The sequence below is a fragment of the Clarias gariepinus genome, chromosome 23, assembly GCF_024256425.1.
Source record: "Clarias gariepinus isolate MV-2021 ecotype Netherlands chromosome 23, CGAR_prim_01v2, whole genome shotgun sequence".
In the NCBI taxonomy this organism is placed as follows: domain Eukaryota; kingdom Metazoa; phylum Chordata; class Actinopteri; order Siluriformes; family Clariidae; genus Clarias; species Clarias gariepinus.
The window spans coordinates 18043431-18059738 of NC_071122.1; the positions used below are offsets into that span (position 1 = coordinate 18043431).

At 36.7% G+C, this 16308-nt stretch overlaps 2 protein-coding genes across 6 annotated transcripts in view; one reads left to right on the forward strand and one right to left on the reverse strand.

Moving 5' to 3' along the window:
- Positions 1-3758: 3758 nt before the first annotated feature.
- fam72a (family with sequence similarity 72 member A) lies at positions 3759-11638 on the reverse strand. Of its 4 annotated transcripts, none has more exons than XM_053483523.1 (5): positions 11511-11638; positions 10997-11165; positions 9129-9206; positions 8294-8418; positions 3759-6224 (listed from the first exon to the last, which is right to left on the reverse strand). In XM_053483523.1, the coding sequence occupies exons 2-5, from the start codon at positions 11140-11142 to the stop codon at positions 6130-6132; spliced, it is 444 nt and encodes a 147-aa protein (XP_053339498.1). In that variant the 5' UTR covers positions 11143-11165; positions 11511-11638; the 3' UTR covers positions 3759-6129. The 4 variants fall into 4 exon arrangements, with proteins under 4 accessions (XP_053339498.1, XP_053339501.1, XP_053339499.1 ...); XM_053483526.1 differs by having other exon boundaries at positions 10997-11200; XM_053483524.1 differs by having other exon boundaries at positions 11473-11638.
- A 379-nt stretch (positions 11639-12017) lies between these two features.
- Positions 12018-16308, forward strand: part of srgap2 (SLIT-ROBO Rho GTPase activating protein 2) — a 105881-nt gene continuing 101590 nt past the window's right edge. For both annotated transcript variants that reach the window (XM_053483811.1, XM_053483812.1), the window contains exons 1-2: positions 12018-12125; positions 12530-13020. In XM_053483811.1, the coding sequence (XP_053339786.1) occupies positions 12954-13020 (67 nt within the window). In that variant the 5' untranslated portion in view covers positions 12018-12125; positions 12530-12953. The remainder of the gene's footprint in view (positions 12126-12529; positions 13021-16308) is intronic.

Below are 16308 nucleotides of genomic sequence, written 5' to 3' on the forward strand. Positions count from 1 at the left end.
CTTGTCTGCATTCTTGGTAGGGATTATAGTATTGTGTAAATATTTAAATAATTTGTGATGCAATGACGAGTTTTACCAAGTTTTAAATTTCCAATGATCACGATGCATCGATGAACTTTTGAAAACTGGTAGGGTTTGTAGAAAAAAAAGGGATGGTAGAATATATATATATATATATATATATATATATATATATATATATTATACTTTCCTGCATAAGTGAATGGATGGAACAGTTATGTGGAACGGCAAATTGGACTGCTTAGGGCTTTTTTTGCCCGGCCTGTCAGTTTAGGTGGACAGCCATGTCTTGGTACCGTATGTTTGCAGTTGTGCCATACTCTTTCCATTTTTAGATGATGGACTGAACAGTGCTTTGGGATATGTTTAAAGCTTATAACCTACCTCTGCTTTAACCTTCTCCATGACTCTATCCCTAACCTGTCTGGTGTGTTCCTTGTGCTTCATGATGCCGTTTCTTCACTAATGTTCTCTAACAAACCTCAAAGGGCTTCTGTATTTATACTATAAATTACACACAGATGGACTCTGAATAGAAATGTACGCCACCTTTTTCAGATTTTAGTTTGTAAAACCATTTATCATTTTAATTCCGTTTTACAATTACAGTATGTGCCACTTTGTGTTGGTCTAGCACATAAAATCCCAATAAATTACATTTACATTTGTGGTTGTAACAATGCAAAATGTAAAAAAGGTTCAAGGGGTATGTATACTTTTTTCAAGGCATTGTACATTAACTTTAGGGTATTGATATATTTTCAAATATTTGGTATTAAACGTATTAATTATTAATTTTAATGATACATTCATTTATATTTTAACAGAAAAGTTCATAAATAAGTTACATACCAATTTTATTTACTTCATTTTGTCACACTACACCCTCTATACTTGACAGGATCAATCCATTAGGTATTTAGCTAGGAACCCAAAATTCCTGCATAGTTGTGTTGCACCCATTTTGCATTATTGGTTCCTGCGTAGGTTGAAGTGACATCATTGAAAACAAAGGATTGCCTTATAAAACTTGTTTAATGGAATTCTTCCCTAAGCACTCGGACATTTTTTAGTGAATAGCAAATTACATAATGTCTAGAGAGAGTTTAATACAAAGTTCTCTTAGACACATCTAAACAACCCCGCCAAGCAACTATAACATATTGCTAAATAAACCATTAAGCCAGTAACAGTTTTCACATGGTACAAACATAAGGATGAATAAACGCCTTTGAGACTGGCTTGCATACTTAAAGATAAATAAAAGGCTTTGAAACACGCTTTCATGGCACATGCTTAAAGGTAAATAAAAGCTTCTGGAACGTGTATCCACAATACATGTTTAAAGGTTCAATAAACGGTTTGAGACCAGTTTGCTCAGTACACAGATAAAGATAAATAAAAGCCTCTGAAGCTGATAAGACATATTAAAGTGAAAAGATTGGTATTATGAGTGGCGTTTGAGTCGAATCAGGACTTATGATGAAATTTGGAGCATTAATTAAAGAGCAACTGATATTTACAGAAGACTTCAGGCACATTATAGTGATGAGCCGCAGTAAAACATTCGAATGGTACAAATGTTTTAAAAAAGGCCGGACGTCCATGATTGATGATTTTGTCCGAGGTGGCTCGGAGCCCACTGCAGTTGTTATTGTGAACATTTAGTGAGTAGAACACCCGATCCTTAAAAATCGACAGATAACTTGTCGCCAACTTGCGGAAGAGAGGTGTCTGTCTTTCTGCTCTTCTAATTGTTCAAACATTTATCTTCGGTCACTTTTTTTTATCCCGGCCTGGTTTGCAGGCGATCCCAGGAATACTGGGTATGAAGTAGGAGCACTTGTTCCTCCCTGAGACCATTACACAAAACCATGCACAAACATTAACACACTCTCAGTCACATGTACGGTCCATTTAGAGTAGCCACCTATTTTTGGGATGTGGCAAGAAATGTTTATGGACGCATGGAGATATAACGGTTCACAGGTATTAACCTGAGCTCGAGGTCAAACTGGAGAGCTGGAATCATGTCAACCCACAAGGAGTTAGGAATTCAGAATTCATAAACTTATTAAAATCAGTTACATGGTCTGTGCTCATTGCACCCTATATGCTGCTACACGCCAACACGAACAATAGGACATGTGTCCGTTCCAAAGACACAATAAGCTGTGGTGAAGAGTAGTAGAAAAAGAAAAAAAAGATGTTTTTAATAGATACAAATACAAAAGCCAGTACCAGATTAATATATTGGAGGTTTAATGTACTTTCAGATGATAGAAATAGGCCTTTGTGGCTAAACAGGTGCAGATTCAAAAGTAATAAATAGCAAATATTACGAAACAAAGGACAGAGCGCTATACTCAGCATCTCTAATCCACTTCTTTAACTCCTCCATAAGCCAAGAATGAGAAAGAGGATTGTTGTAATAAAGCAGATCTTTAAGGGATGTAAAAGGAACAGATCACACAATATAAGACAATAAACTATGCACTTACACATTTATCCTACAAGTAAAACCACAAACAAGCAAACCCCAAACAAAGGCGGTGTGCATTCAGTTCACTATAATTTTCTGCCCTTTGTTGGTCTTTGTTTGGACAAATCACACCATTCGACTGCCAGCAACCACAAGAATACAGAAAACAGGCAGCAGGCAAATCACTAGGTACAGCCACCACAAGGCAACATACAATACATGCTTTTTCCATGAGCCACCCATTTACTGTCATCATCATTATTATTATTATATGTGCTGTATTCGAATGGATAATGCATTCTTTGGCTAAATTGTCTTTATGTGCAAATAGCTACATCTAAAAGAAATGATTTGGGTTAAATAAGTTTGCATTTGCACACAATCCCGGGTGTTAAGTAATCAGGAAACTTGACTCTATTGTCTTTTACTTGTCATGTCACCTGCAAAACAAGCCTAGTATTTATTCCCCCCCGCCAGTCTTTTGATCACCACAAGGATCGCTGTGTTGTGCATTCTCAAATGCTTTTTTGTCTATTTTCTGCTCACAGTGGTTGTAATAAGCGATTATTCGAGTTATTGTAGACTTTGTGTCAGCTGTTAATTTTCCTCTGATGTTTCTGTCCACGAAAGTGACACTTGCAGGTTGTTATTTGCACCATTTTTGTGCGAATGCTGTAATCTGATGAATGTGAAAACCCCAAGAGATCATCAGCTTCTGTGAACTACTCAAACCAGACCATCAGGCAACAGCAACCATGCCGTACCCCTGAAGTCACTAAAATCATGTTTGTTTTCTTTGGAATTCTGATGTTTGATATAAAGATTCACTAAAGCTTGTATCTGCATCTGTAGTATCTGGATGATTTTATGCATCCTGCTGCCATGTGATTGGCTAATCAGATCATTATAATGACATTATTACACTTGGAGACATTTTGTCTCATTTCTTAATCAAAGTTAAGAGCACAAGAATAATTATATGATCATAACATTTTTTTTTCTATTTAACAGCCCATGAGTCCCAAACAGTACTCTTGCAGATATTCCTGACCTCATTTTTGTTTATTTTTCTTTCAGGAACAGGTCTTCCACATGCTGGGAATAAATTGCGCTTTGGCTCTAGAATATCTGGTCATGGACTTATAGAACTGCCATGTGCTTCAAGCAGGGTTAAATTTAATTATCTCCTAGTTCTGGAATTTCAACATTAAACCAATGAAACTTGTTTTTGTGAAATTACACAAGAGACTCCACGTTAAAAACGTTTAATATCAAGACGGCAAGCGTACAAAACAACCCAGCAACACCTTTTACAGTGCAAAGTCAAAGAATTACAAACTCTCTTTCAGTCATCAGATGGTGCAAGAGGAATTATCCAAGTATAAATACAGTCTTATGTCTGTTAATAAATATATACATTCACAATGTTGATAAATTACAGAAAATAAACAGTTTCTGTTAATAAGTTAAAAATTATATTATTTCTACCATTTTATTTTGGTCAAGTCATCTTAATGCAATTTGCCAAAGGCAGGGGAAGAAAAATTCATCAACAAGCCAATAATAAATCTGATATTTCTTCTTAAATAAACAATTCTACCAACACTGACAAGAATTACATGTTAACACACAGCCTGGCCAAAAAAAAAGTCGCTGCTTGGATTTAAGTAAACAATTAATTAAAATAACTTTCACTATATAATTACAGCAGGGATTAATGTCTTAGCAATTCTTTTAACCTTCCAAATGCAGCTAGTACCTTCTCATTTCCTAAACAAACTACTTCAGGAGACGAATCCCGGGGGTTGTGAAAAGGAAGTTACTTCAAGGGTTCAGTTTGCTAGACAGGATATCGACTGAAATTTGGAGTAATGGAAAAAGGTCTAATGATCGCATCAGGGTAAGAAGGGAAATGCATGAGAATGCACCCAGCAGGCATAGCGCCCACTGTGCAAGCCTCTGGAGTTGCTTTATAAGGTCTGGTCTAGGCTCAGCCATGTTATGTGGCAATAAAATGAAGTCAGCTGACGATCTGTATGTACTGAATGACCAGCTTATCACATCTATGCATTTTTTTCTTCCCCAATGGCGTGGGCATAAACCATTACTCCAAGTATGAAAGAGTTGTTCTGTGAGCATTTGAACCATTTTCACACAGGACTTGGCCACCACAAAGTCCTGACCTTAACTCCACTGAAAGTCTTCAGGGTGGGTCTGAGAAGACTTCAATTTAGAGTTGTCTGAATCCACCAACAATACTAGATTTCAGACAAAAACAAATACGATGTTTCATAATTGATTGCTGAAAGTGAATATGTGCTATAATCAAAGCTACAGGTGATCCAATTAAATAAAAACGTGTGCGACTTTCCTTTGGCCCAGGCTGTGTACCCTGACACTTCAAATATTAGAGCAGAACAAAGAGCACATGCCTCCTGAAATGCTGATCATCAAAGAAACAATTTCTAATAAAGAATAATACAATGAATCAATGTGTAGAAATAAGATGGAACAGAACAGTAATTCTTAGTCGTCCTATTTGTCAGTTTAATAATTGCGCCTATTTAAATAGACCAAAAAATAAATACATACAATATCAAGTTTTGGTCGGACAGGAATGTGGGAAGGAGAAACGAGCCGGTGCACCAGCCATGCACGGCCGGTGTGCTACATTTTTTTAATTTTTATTCTCATTTTTTAGCATGTAAGAACCAAAATAATGCTATTATCAAATTCTGTCTTTCAGTCTATAATGCCTTGGGCTTCTTTGTTTTTACTTAAGATATACCGCACGACAAAGCAAAGACTGTTAGCTAAGATACGTACATCGGAGTTGTAATAAAAATGCTGCAAAGGTAAGCTCTGAAAGCAATTCAGTCATTCGCAGAGTCATTCGCTGCAAGTATTTCATGTCTATGCTCATCTATTATGAGACTGTGCTACTGCTTCAACCTAACAGTTTTCAAAATATATTATATTTTAAGAAAAAAGAAGGCAAAAAAAAAATTGTTCCTTGCATGTATTCAAGCATATTTCATCCAGGCCCGGTTAATATAATATAAGTGACATTCACACTGTTTAATTATCGTACCGTTTGCATGAACTGTCACTCGTATTACAAGACGTGGCAAGATGTTGAAATAACAGTGGTTATAACACGATTATAACTGAAGTTATTCTGTGAGTCATTCACAGAAACAACGTCGCTCACATTTACTACATTTCAAGTATGTTCGATTTAAAATAATGAAATGAATGAATAAATATAGCACACGGCTGCGGTTTAACAACTGCAAAACATGCTTATTTGGACGTTTGCTTATTTTCACAAGTTCACGTTCAGCTATCTGAGTTTATCATACAGTATGGAGTGAAACCGGCAAGAAGGAAATGACTCAAAATGCTTGTACTTTCCACGTGATTACAGTCAAATTAGATGCTGTAGCAAAAATATACTCAAAAGCAGACTGCCGTTGAGGGTGCAACCATAAGACAAACGATTCATCATTCTGTGGTGTCTGTGTTTCTCCTTCCTGTCAGAATATGCTTCAAATGAAGTTTCTTGAGTCTTCCAAGTAGTTCATTAAGGAACAGGGAGAGGGGGAGGCGGGTACCTCTATGGCATCCTATCTGAGGTATTCCTCTTCTAAAAGGCTGTCTGTGCTCTCGTCCTCACTTCCCTCCAGCTCTGGGAGATCTCCCCACAGCAACAGATTCACTCCTAGGAGAGGAAGAGAGGAGCACCATCATACAAGAAAAATATTGAATACTGTTGCTCTGAAGGAAGAAGAAAACAACTCGTGCACTCTTATGATTTTACTTGCAGCAATATAAACAAGAAAAAATATATATATCCGGTAGTTGCTGGTGGTGATATACAGCCTAGGCAAAGATGACAATCCAAAAAAAACACTTTTTAAAATGTCATCCATACTCTAACCAGCCATGACATTAAACCCATGAACATTAGGTTTTGGGTTCCCCTTGTGCCACTGGGTGCTTGTAGCTACTCTGGGTGTATGCTATGGTGTCTGGCACCAGATCTTGCGATGGGATCTTCTTGGATCTGACTTGTTTGTCCATCACATCCCATGGGTGCCTGAATGGATTGGGATCTGTGGAATTCTGCAAGGTTGTTGGCCTAGGGCCCATTTGGCTTCTGCAAACATGGGTAAGCCTTAGGTGCCTATGATCCCATAACCAGTTTACTGGTCTATACTTGGTGATCAATGTGTTGCATTGCGAAATAATGAATTGAAATATTTTTTAATCTAACCCAACCTATCTATAAAATTCACTAATTTCTAACCATATGTTACTAAGTAGACTGTAATTATAAAATTGATTGTTTAATTGGCAGGGAATTTTCCTTTAAATTTTTTTTAAAAAAAATGAATGCCTAAAATTTGCAAAATTATCCACCAGTAGAACTTATAAATTATGCTTATTTCTAATAAAATTTTACAAAAAAAGAATTAGCAATACATTTTACAATTTTAGCAAAGATCAAATTTTTTTTTTTAAAGCATAATAATCTTTGATTTGTTGTAATCTCATTTTAAAAAAGTGTAGATAAATTTTGCAGTGGTGCTAATGTAATTGTACGCCTTTTCTATTCTTTTAGAAAGACAAGTGTATTTATTTTTTTTCCAACTCCAAGCAACAGTACATAAACAGTATTTCTATTAACCAATATCTCCTTCCTATTTGCGCACAGGAGTGAAAATTGGAAAAACACACAGGTGAGCTTTCACCTTGATTTTAAACTGCTGCAAAATAGCAAAGTTAACAAACATTGTTTTTAGATACGTCTCTGCATCGCCATAGGGAATCAACTGTAATCCCAGCCAGAAGCACAGAAGCTGGCACCTGTTTTTTTTTTTTTTTTTTTTTTTTTTTAAATCAGGGACAATAACGGCTGAATGCAAATCAAGCACAAGTTCCCAGGGTTATAAATGTAACCCGTTTGGATGGCGTGCTGCTTTTAAGTTGATGCTCATGTGCACTGGATATAACAGACTTTACATCTAGATGGTTATATGCAAATGTTACATTTGCATAGGAGATCACTGAATTCAAGTCATTTCTGTTCTATAAAACACCTGCTGTACTATACTCTCTTCTTGCACACTGTTTAATGTAAATAGCAAGAAGAAGAAGCAAGAACAAACATTTCCTTGCTAAACAAGATGTTCTAACCTGCTGTGCCACTTTAAGGCTTCAGCATACAGTACTGTGCAAAAGTCTTAGGCACCATATTATATGCTGTACCAATTTTGTTGAATATGTTTATCATAATTATGTACAAAATCATTCAGTATTTCTATATACAGTATAACTTAAAAATTAATAAATAAATAACATTACAGGAGAATATATGCACGTCTGTAAAGAAAAAAATATAGTACAAGACAGACCAGTTTTCAGATGGAAACAAAAAAACCTAATGTACGCTCCTGGGATTTGCATAAAAATAGAAAGGAGCCAGTGTGACAAAGTTACAAGAAGAACTCATATTATCCAGTAAGCTCCGTGCAGAATTATGCAGACAGGATAAACTAATATAACAAAATTGGTACAGCATATAATATGGTGTATAATATTCTATATAATAATAATATAATAATATGATAATAATATGATAATATTCTCAGCATATAATATTCTCTTTCTGCAAAATTTGTATTTTCTTTCAACATCAAATCAGAAAATTCACAAAGCATTTCAAAATAATTACATGAGATTTAAAATAACTATACTGCATGTGGAATTTTGACAGAGACTCCAAACCTGTTGCATCCAGTCTGTTGATGGTGGAAACAGCTTCACTGTTAAACATCCAAAAGTGGCCATTGTTACAGGAGAGCAGGCAGGGTTTGCACGGAGCCACTACATGATACCCCACAACGTTTCCACTGAAGGTGCGGGGGGAAAAAAAAACAGACAAGAAACAAAACAGTAAGAAATAAAAACACAAAGCAGACTTTGACAAACCAGGGATGTTCAAGTCATATCAGGACTTTTAATTGTGCAGAATAACAGAACACATTTATGTGAGCGATAACAACCGTTATATCTTTACACTAACGCACTTATCCGAGCATTTCACTAGTGCTTGGATACCATCAAGGTAGAAAGTTTTTTCAATACGCCAGAGCCATGATTGGAATGCCCATGTCACATCTAAAACCCTGGCCTCCCAGGAATTTCTTTAATGGACAATTGTGGAATTTGCTTGTAGCAAAGCTGTCATTCACAGACTCTTTTAAAAGGTTTGGACCCTTGAATTGTTTTACTGCGGCTAAAAACCTCATTGCTGCACTGTGCTTGAAGTCTGTAAATGTCAATTCTTTTTACTCCTTCATTCACCAAAAGTTTGGATGAAATACTGGTTTGACTTGAACACCCCTTGTCAAATGTTATTGTGTCATTTACACACAACTGTTTCTTGAAGAATACCGGAAATACCACAAGCACCACTTAGGCACCACTTACCCCCTTTCAGAATTATTGGCACCCTTTAAGGAAGTGAACTTTTCTTATAATCTGATGTTCAGTGTATATTAATCAATGTATAGGACATCAACAAAGTACGTACCTACCATTAATAACATCTTTTACATACCATTTCAGACAGGCGATGTCTCTTAATTTGCATTTACAGCTTTCTGTTGAATAGCAGCCTGCCACAAAATCGACAGTCCTGCAATAGAGAGAAAGAAAACTACTGTATACATAGCAGCAATTAGATTTTGAAAAGACCCTAGGTAAGAAAAAAAATCCATCCATTACATTGTGCTTTGTCCATGTTCCTTTTTAAGACCTCAAAAATTTAGGTATTTTTCAGATTTTTAAATAAACTGCATCAATATAATTCTCTTGTGAAACAAAACAAGTAATCATTTAACAGGTTTGTCTACTTGCAACTGCTACGCTATTTTAAGTTTAGCAACTCTGAAGGAGGTTTTGAGCTCTGTCAGCTCGGGGCTATTACATCATGCCACGTATCACCACAAAGCTTGTGTCTGATATGACGTGATCATTTAAAATATAAATCACATTTACCTGGATGGAAACACCTGATGTTATGATCTATTTTAAAATGGTTTTCATCCAAATAATTGCTTTCTATATTTAGACTGAATATATAACTACATTCATAAAATTTCACATCCTCTTCCTATCTGTAATTAAAAAGATAAAGAAGAGAAATTGCAAACACATTGTTAATCACTCGATTTATTTGACATATTATAAAGGGCCCTTTTTAAAATGTCAATTGTACCTTCTTGGTTAAACAATCACAATTTACTCTACTGTATAGTAGGTTCAAAATATAATAAAATGTTAATTTGTCCAAATTATGAGTCGAAAGTTTGGACACATCTAGTTTTTTTCTTCTTTTTACATTGTAAAACATTTTTAAAAAACCTGTCTGTTGTTGTTACTTAATTATGTAATGCCATATGTGTTATTGGATTAACTGATTAATTAATCTTCTAATCCGCTTTATCCTGTACAGGGTCACAAGGGACCTTTATCCTATCCGAAGAGACTTTGAGTACAAGGCGGGGCAGACCATGGACAGTATTCCAATCCATTGCAGAGCACACACACTACGGGCAATCTGGCAACAGCAATTAATCTATTCTGCATGTCTTTGCACTGTTGGAGGAAACTGGACCACCCAGAGGAAACCCACCAAGCACAGGGAGAACCTGCAAACTCCACAGGCGATAATCAAATCCTCAACCCTCATGAATATACATGTGTATATGTGTGTGCATGCACGTCTATGTTTATACACACACACATACAGCAATATACAGACAAAACATTATGATCACCTGCCTAATATTGAGCAGGCCCCCCGTTTGCCACCGTAACAGTGATGAACTGTGTGTTCTGACACCTTTATTTCTATCACAACCAGCATTAACCTTTTTTATTAATCTGATCTACTGTACACTAGTGTTTTTATTGGATTTTTTTTAATAATTGGATTTTTTTTATTGGACATCGCTCCCAATGTGCATCAGTGAGCCTTGATCACCCATGACCCTTTCGGCCATTTCGGTGGTTCTCCTTCCTTGGATCACTTTTGTCATGTCCTGACCACTGCAGACCAACAACATCCCACAAAAGCTGCAATTTTGGAGTTGCTCTGACTGACTCAGTGACCCGGTCGCTTGCAACACATTAACTTCAGGAAAAAAGATTAAAATGCTAAGTAATATTTTTCACCCACTTCCAGCCGACATCGTAAAGAGATATTGAAAATGTAGCTACTGTGTGAAGGACCGGATTAAAATAGCAAGACATTATTTATATAAGGATAATATAAAGGAATAAGAGTCCTGTGATGCTAAATGACCCTATTCACCCTGTAGTGGCTTAGTATTTAAGATTCAGGTGCATTATTATTGTTATTATTATATATAATATAGATTTTTTTTAATGTCTAGCATGAGCAGTCAGGATGCTTCTCCTCACCTGTTTGGGGGCATGTCAGTGGAGAACAGCTCGATTTCTGTGTCTGCTAAAAGCACAGCTTTCATGCCTCTTGTACACAGAAGATTGTCGCAGTAAACGCAGTTCACTTGTGCAACACACTTATTCTTAAAATTCGACGTCGACATCGTGTACCTCGAGCAGACAAACCCTGTAGATCAGATTAAGCACACATCTGCTTACTTCCTTTTGAAAAAGAAAAAAAAAACCTAACGTTACCTGCCTGCGGGTTATTTAAACCGGATGTTAGCTAACATTAGTCACCTAGCTTTAAGTCTAAATATAGCGCTCTAATATTTATTAATAAGATCTAACCATATCTCACTGAAAGCTTATTTTTCTAATCACAAATCAGATATGAATATTATTAATCATAATAGTCACATTAACTTATAACACAAGATGTCCAGCTAGCAACACCTGTCTGTTAACAATAACAAAGCAAACTGGCTACCTACCAAAGCGTTTAGGTTGACAAAAGATAAAAGACGCTTACTTTTTTTTATTTCAACCCAGACGACTTGGTTAAAAATTATAAATATAGTGTACAATGAAATCGTCGATTCTACTGAGAGAATGCAATGCGATAACGTGATATAGCGAAACAGATTAAGCTATCTAAACAAACATGCACTTCCTGAAACATTTTCAAAACGGGTCTAAACGGAATCCGATTGGATGAAAATGATCACGTGGGTCATGATCTCCCAGTACCCCGTATGCAGTTTCATCTTATCCAGTGTGCAATTAGTTTTTGGTCGATTTTTTAAAATTTACGCATTGTATATTTTTTGTGCGAAAATTACAAATAAATATATAGGTCTAAATTATAACTGGCCCTAAGATTGCTGCTAATTCTGAAATATGTAGTGATAAGATGTATGGCTGTATTTGGGATTGAGCCTCTTGGATCATTTCCGCTTTAAGCGACCAATGGGAGAAAGGGGGGTTGAAACTGCAACTCTTCCACGAAAAAAAGGCGGGGTTAGAGAGAGAGGGGAGGGGGGAACCCAGATAACGCTCAATCTAGCACATCTTGCGAAAGAATTCTGGATCAAATCGAGTTGGAACGAGATGCGCTAGAGTAGAGGAATGGAAATTACCTCTCAAGGTAGATGTTTTGTATGGTTTGGATTTGATTGATAAATTCAGGGCTGTGCAATTATATTGATTTTAGTGTAATTAGAATGTTTGACCAAAAAAGTGAGGAAACAAAGTGGCCGAATGAAGACGTGTGTGCGCGTGCGCGCGCTCGCGCTCGCTCATGTGTGTTGGACACATCTGGTGGACGCATTACTGCTCAACCCTTTATATCTATAACAGTACTAGGGAACCGCGCAGGGCGTGCACGTGCCTTTTTTTGTTTTTGTTTAAAAACAAACATATAACTATGTATCGTTTTCAAAGCACGTGCAGTGTTCGGTGAAGTGAAAAACGGACACGCGCCCACTTTGTAATTGCTAGAACGTCTAACGTGTGAATCATATTGTTTGTTTGTCTATTTGTTTGTTACAGGTTGCAGTGTTTTGCTCACAAAAGAGCATCAGAGCTCAGTGCTGCAGTTTTCCGGATACAGCCCCAGCCTTGTGCTTTGAAGAAAAGGAAAAAAAGAGAGAAAAAACAAACTCAGCTAAAACTAACTTTTGGATTTCCTCGCATCACACACACACACACACACACACACACCCCATCATCTCGAGTAGCAGAGATGGAATGAAGGTCTGCGGGAGAAAATCGCGTTTGCAGCTCGTAACGCGGGGAGCTTCGATATGAACCAATAATCACTTCGTCTCTCCGCTTATTGCATTACTGCACAACCTCTTGGATAACAGAATAACACCCGATCGCTTGGAAACAGCCTGTTTTTTTTCCTTTGGTTGTTCTTGTATTTTTTTTATTCTTCGCGTGGTTTGCTGCTGTTCAGCGTTTAAAACCCATCATGACGTCCCCGGCGAAATTCCGAAAAGACAAGGAGATTATAGCTGAATATGAGACTCAAGTCAAAGGTAAGTGTCCAGCACTTCGTCTCATTATGCACTAAAGGCAAGTGATCTTCTAGATAATATTGCCTTTTTATAAGCATATTGCGCGCGCGTGCGTGCGTGCGTGTGTGTGTGTTTGCGCAGCTAGAGGTAACGTGGACTTAAGGTTTAAGACTTGCATATCATATCCTTAATCCCATATCCGGCTAATAAAGACTGCGTCCTTGTTGCGTTCTAGCATATGTTTAATGATGCAGAAATATACCTATTGTGATCATGCTCTGGAGGTAATACTGCAGAAGGGTTACACACAGCCTGTGCACTAATAATGATGAACAGATTTTCAGCATTCTCTTCCTGATTGTAATGCAACTGCAACAGCAGAACGTTTTTAATTCATATTAGTATTTTTGCACGCACCTGATTGCGAGTATGAATATAGATATGATAAGTACCCTGCGTGCACGAGTCACCAGGGCGTTTTCTTTTTTTACCCAACACCTCTCCACCTCTCTGTACTGGATATGTCGGGATTCAGTCGCTTTCTTTTTTTTAGTTGATTTGGCTGTTAAAACCAGGAATTCCTACCAGTCGCATTTTAAACACTAAGCGATAAATATAGAGTGTTTGTTTTCTTGTTTTTCTTTTTTTCTTTCTTTGATCATGTCGTTTTAACACGGTTGATAATGATCAACATGATGCATGATCAATTACTGTAGCTGTATCTTTTGTTTAAACATCAAAACAATAACAACTCTTTCATTCATAACAAAACGCATAACTCCATCAAGTGCACCAGTCCAGTCTGACATCTAATATCTGAATATCTGTCATTGCTCTTCTAAGGTAAAAGCTAAGTAACAATACCTCCCCCACTCCTTCTTCCTTCAGCTTTCCAGATGTGATAGCCTCCAGTGCTCGCCCACACATCTGGATTTACAATTAAACCAGTCATTGAATGTACAGGGGGCTTTTTTTTTTTTTTTTTAAGAGAGCATATTTTTCCCCCATAAAAGCAATGACTTAATATAAGGTAATAACATTTTCCTCATAAAATAATCTTTGGTGTATAAGCAACTGTCAGTCACCCCCCTGTCTTTACATGCATTATTCTATTGTACATGATCAATGGGATGGATAGGTCATCATAACTCAAAATACCAAATTTACACAAAAGATTTTTAAAATCAGATTTGGAATGATTTGACTGCCAGATTATGGCAAGCTTTTACGATTATTACTGTACACTGTAAAATTTTGGCCTGATTCATACGTGTTTTCCCGTTACAAGTCACAATGAAGCTCTAAGCTTTGACCTATGCTCAAAGAAAATGACTATGTCCTGTTTACTAGAGATAGTAATCGAATCAGTGATGTACAGTGAACCATTTTTATTTTTTTAAATTATTTGTATTATTTTATACATTTATATATGCTTGCATTTGATTTGGTTAAATATTGCCATTCATGTATAATCCTACAGGTAGCAAGCTTTAAACGGTTCACACATTGCCAGGGAGAACGGCATGCTTAGTGATAGGAGGGTGAAGTTTGTTTAGAATTGTAACAAATTTTTTATAAAATTTATAAAAACATAAACGAACAGACACAAACAGGTACAATTTGAATCAGAACCTAGATATCGGGATTATAGCTGGTCTCTGGTGATTCCTATCCCTGCTGTAGACGTCATTGATCAACACAATCTGGGATCTTGCTCAAAAAAATGGGGTCGCATGTACAACCATTCTTTAAAGCGTGCTTTATGTAGTATTGACTTGAATGTTTGTTTTCGTTTGTTTGATATGGTCGCTATCACATTCGCCATGCTGAGATATAAATAAAAAATTTAGACGCTTTCAAAAATGCAGACACTTTGGCTAGAGCTATTTATTTATTTTTTGTCTCCTTTTAAATAGCGACCAGAGGATTATTTTACGATGTTTGTTTTTTGTCAGGATTAAAATCGTACTGTATAACCCTGCCTCGAATCTATTCATTTTTTTGTCCAAACAGTACTGCTTTTTTCCCCCTGACATGACATAAGAGCCAAGAAGGTGTGTACTTCTTTGTTTAAATAAGCAGCTCCTATTGCATTCAAGAGATAATGAGCAAATCCCCAATTTTATAAGGATTACCCCTGAAATAAATTTTCTTCCCCATTGTTTTGTTTTGGTTGGATTGGTCCCAGCTTTTGGACTCGGGTCTTCCAAAGTTCTGAGGAGCGGAGCTGTGTAATCGCTGGCCAAGCGACACGCCGGGTGAACCCGAGGTCATTCAATTCGTCTCAGTTGTAACACCAGGAGCCGGGTAAATAGAGCAGTTCTGTATTGTGAACCTGTTCACCTTGAAGACGGCGCTGCAGCACTGAACCCGGGGCAGTTATAGAGAGAATAGTGTGGAGAATACAGTGGAATATACAAGCCATTGCCAGCTGCTGGTCCTGTTCATTAAAGGTGTTTGTGCTTCAGATGTTTTTACAGCTGTTATTTGTAGTTTTATCAATGGAAAAATCTTTTGAGTCCTGACCAGAGAAGATGGCACAGATCGTTACTGGGACTTTATTGAACTGTAATCTCAAATCAGCCTGCCTCTAAATCAGTTTCATCTGGTCTCCTGTGCTCTGGATGACATGATCATCCTGAAGCTGTATTTTAAAGAAACCTGTGAGGCTTTGAGATCGTTATGGAAAAGGCTGTGCTGTGTCTAATGCACTAAACCTATTCTTATTATTAGGCAGTAAACCTTATTCTTATTTTTTATGGAGCCTGAACGTTAATTTGAATTGAAATTCAAATGATTGACACATGTCTCAACCAATCTCGTGGCATGTATGATCTTGAAAGTTTTTTTTTTTTTTCAGTTCCCCATTCACTGTTTCAACAATTTACTTCCAACTTGCTGAGCATGGAATAAAACAAATTAACTGGGTGTATTCATATCCTGTCATTTATGACCCACTTTAAATGCATATGGAGATGTGCAGAACTCATAGATGTAGTTAGTATAGTTAGTTTTGTTGTTAATCTGGCAAAAAAAAAAAAATGGAATTTTAATCCATTAAGGCATAAAGGTGGTTGTAGATTTTACATTCCGTCTACTATTTCTCATCAGAACAAAAAAATTAAACGCACTGACCAACTTTATGCACCATAATCTGTGTGACTTGCATCATGTTGGTGTGTGTTTGCAGGAAAAGCCACTCCTTGCAAAGAAAGCATATTGCTTCCTGCTTTGAAAAATATATTGCGTATACCAGTTATAAATATTGCCCTATTTCTCTCCAGTTCCCTTTCCTCTTAATTTGCTGGA

Excerpts from the sequence above, each read along its gene's own strand:
- fam72a (XM_053483523.1), bottom strand. The coding sequence starts at position 11,142 with ATGTCGACGTCGAATTTTAAGAATAAGTGTGTTGCACAAGTGAACTGC. Across the intron at positions 9,207-10,996 it reads ACTGACATGCCCCCAAACAG|GACTGTCGATTTTGTGGCAG; the intron begins GTGAGGAGAAGC and ends TCTCTATTGCAG. Across the intron at positions 8,419-9,128 it reads GACATCGCCTGTCTGAAATG|TGGAAACGTTGTGGGGTATC; the intron begins GTATGTAAAAGA and ends CCGCACCTTCAG.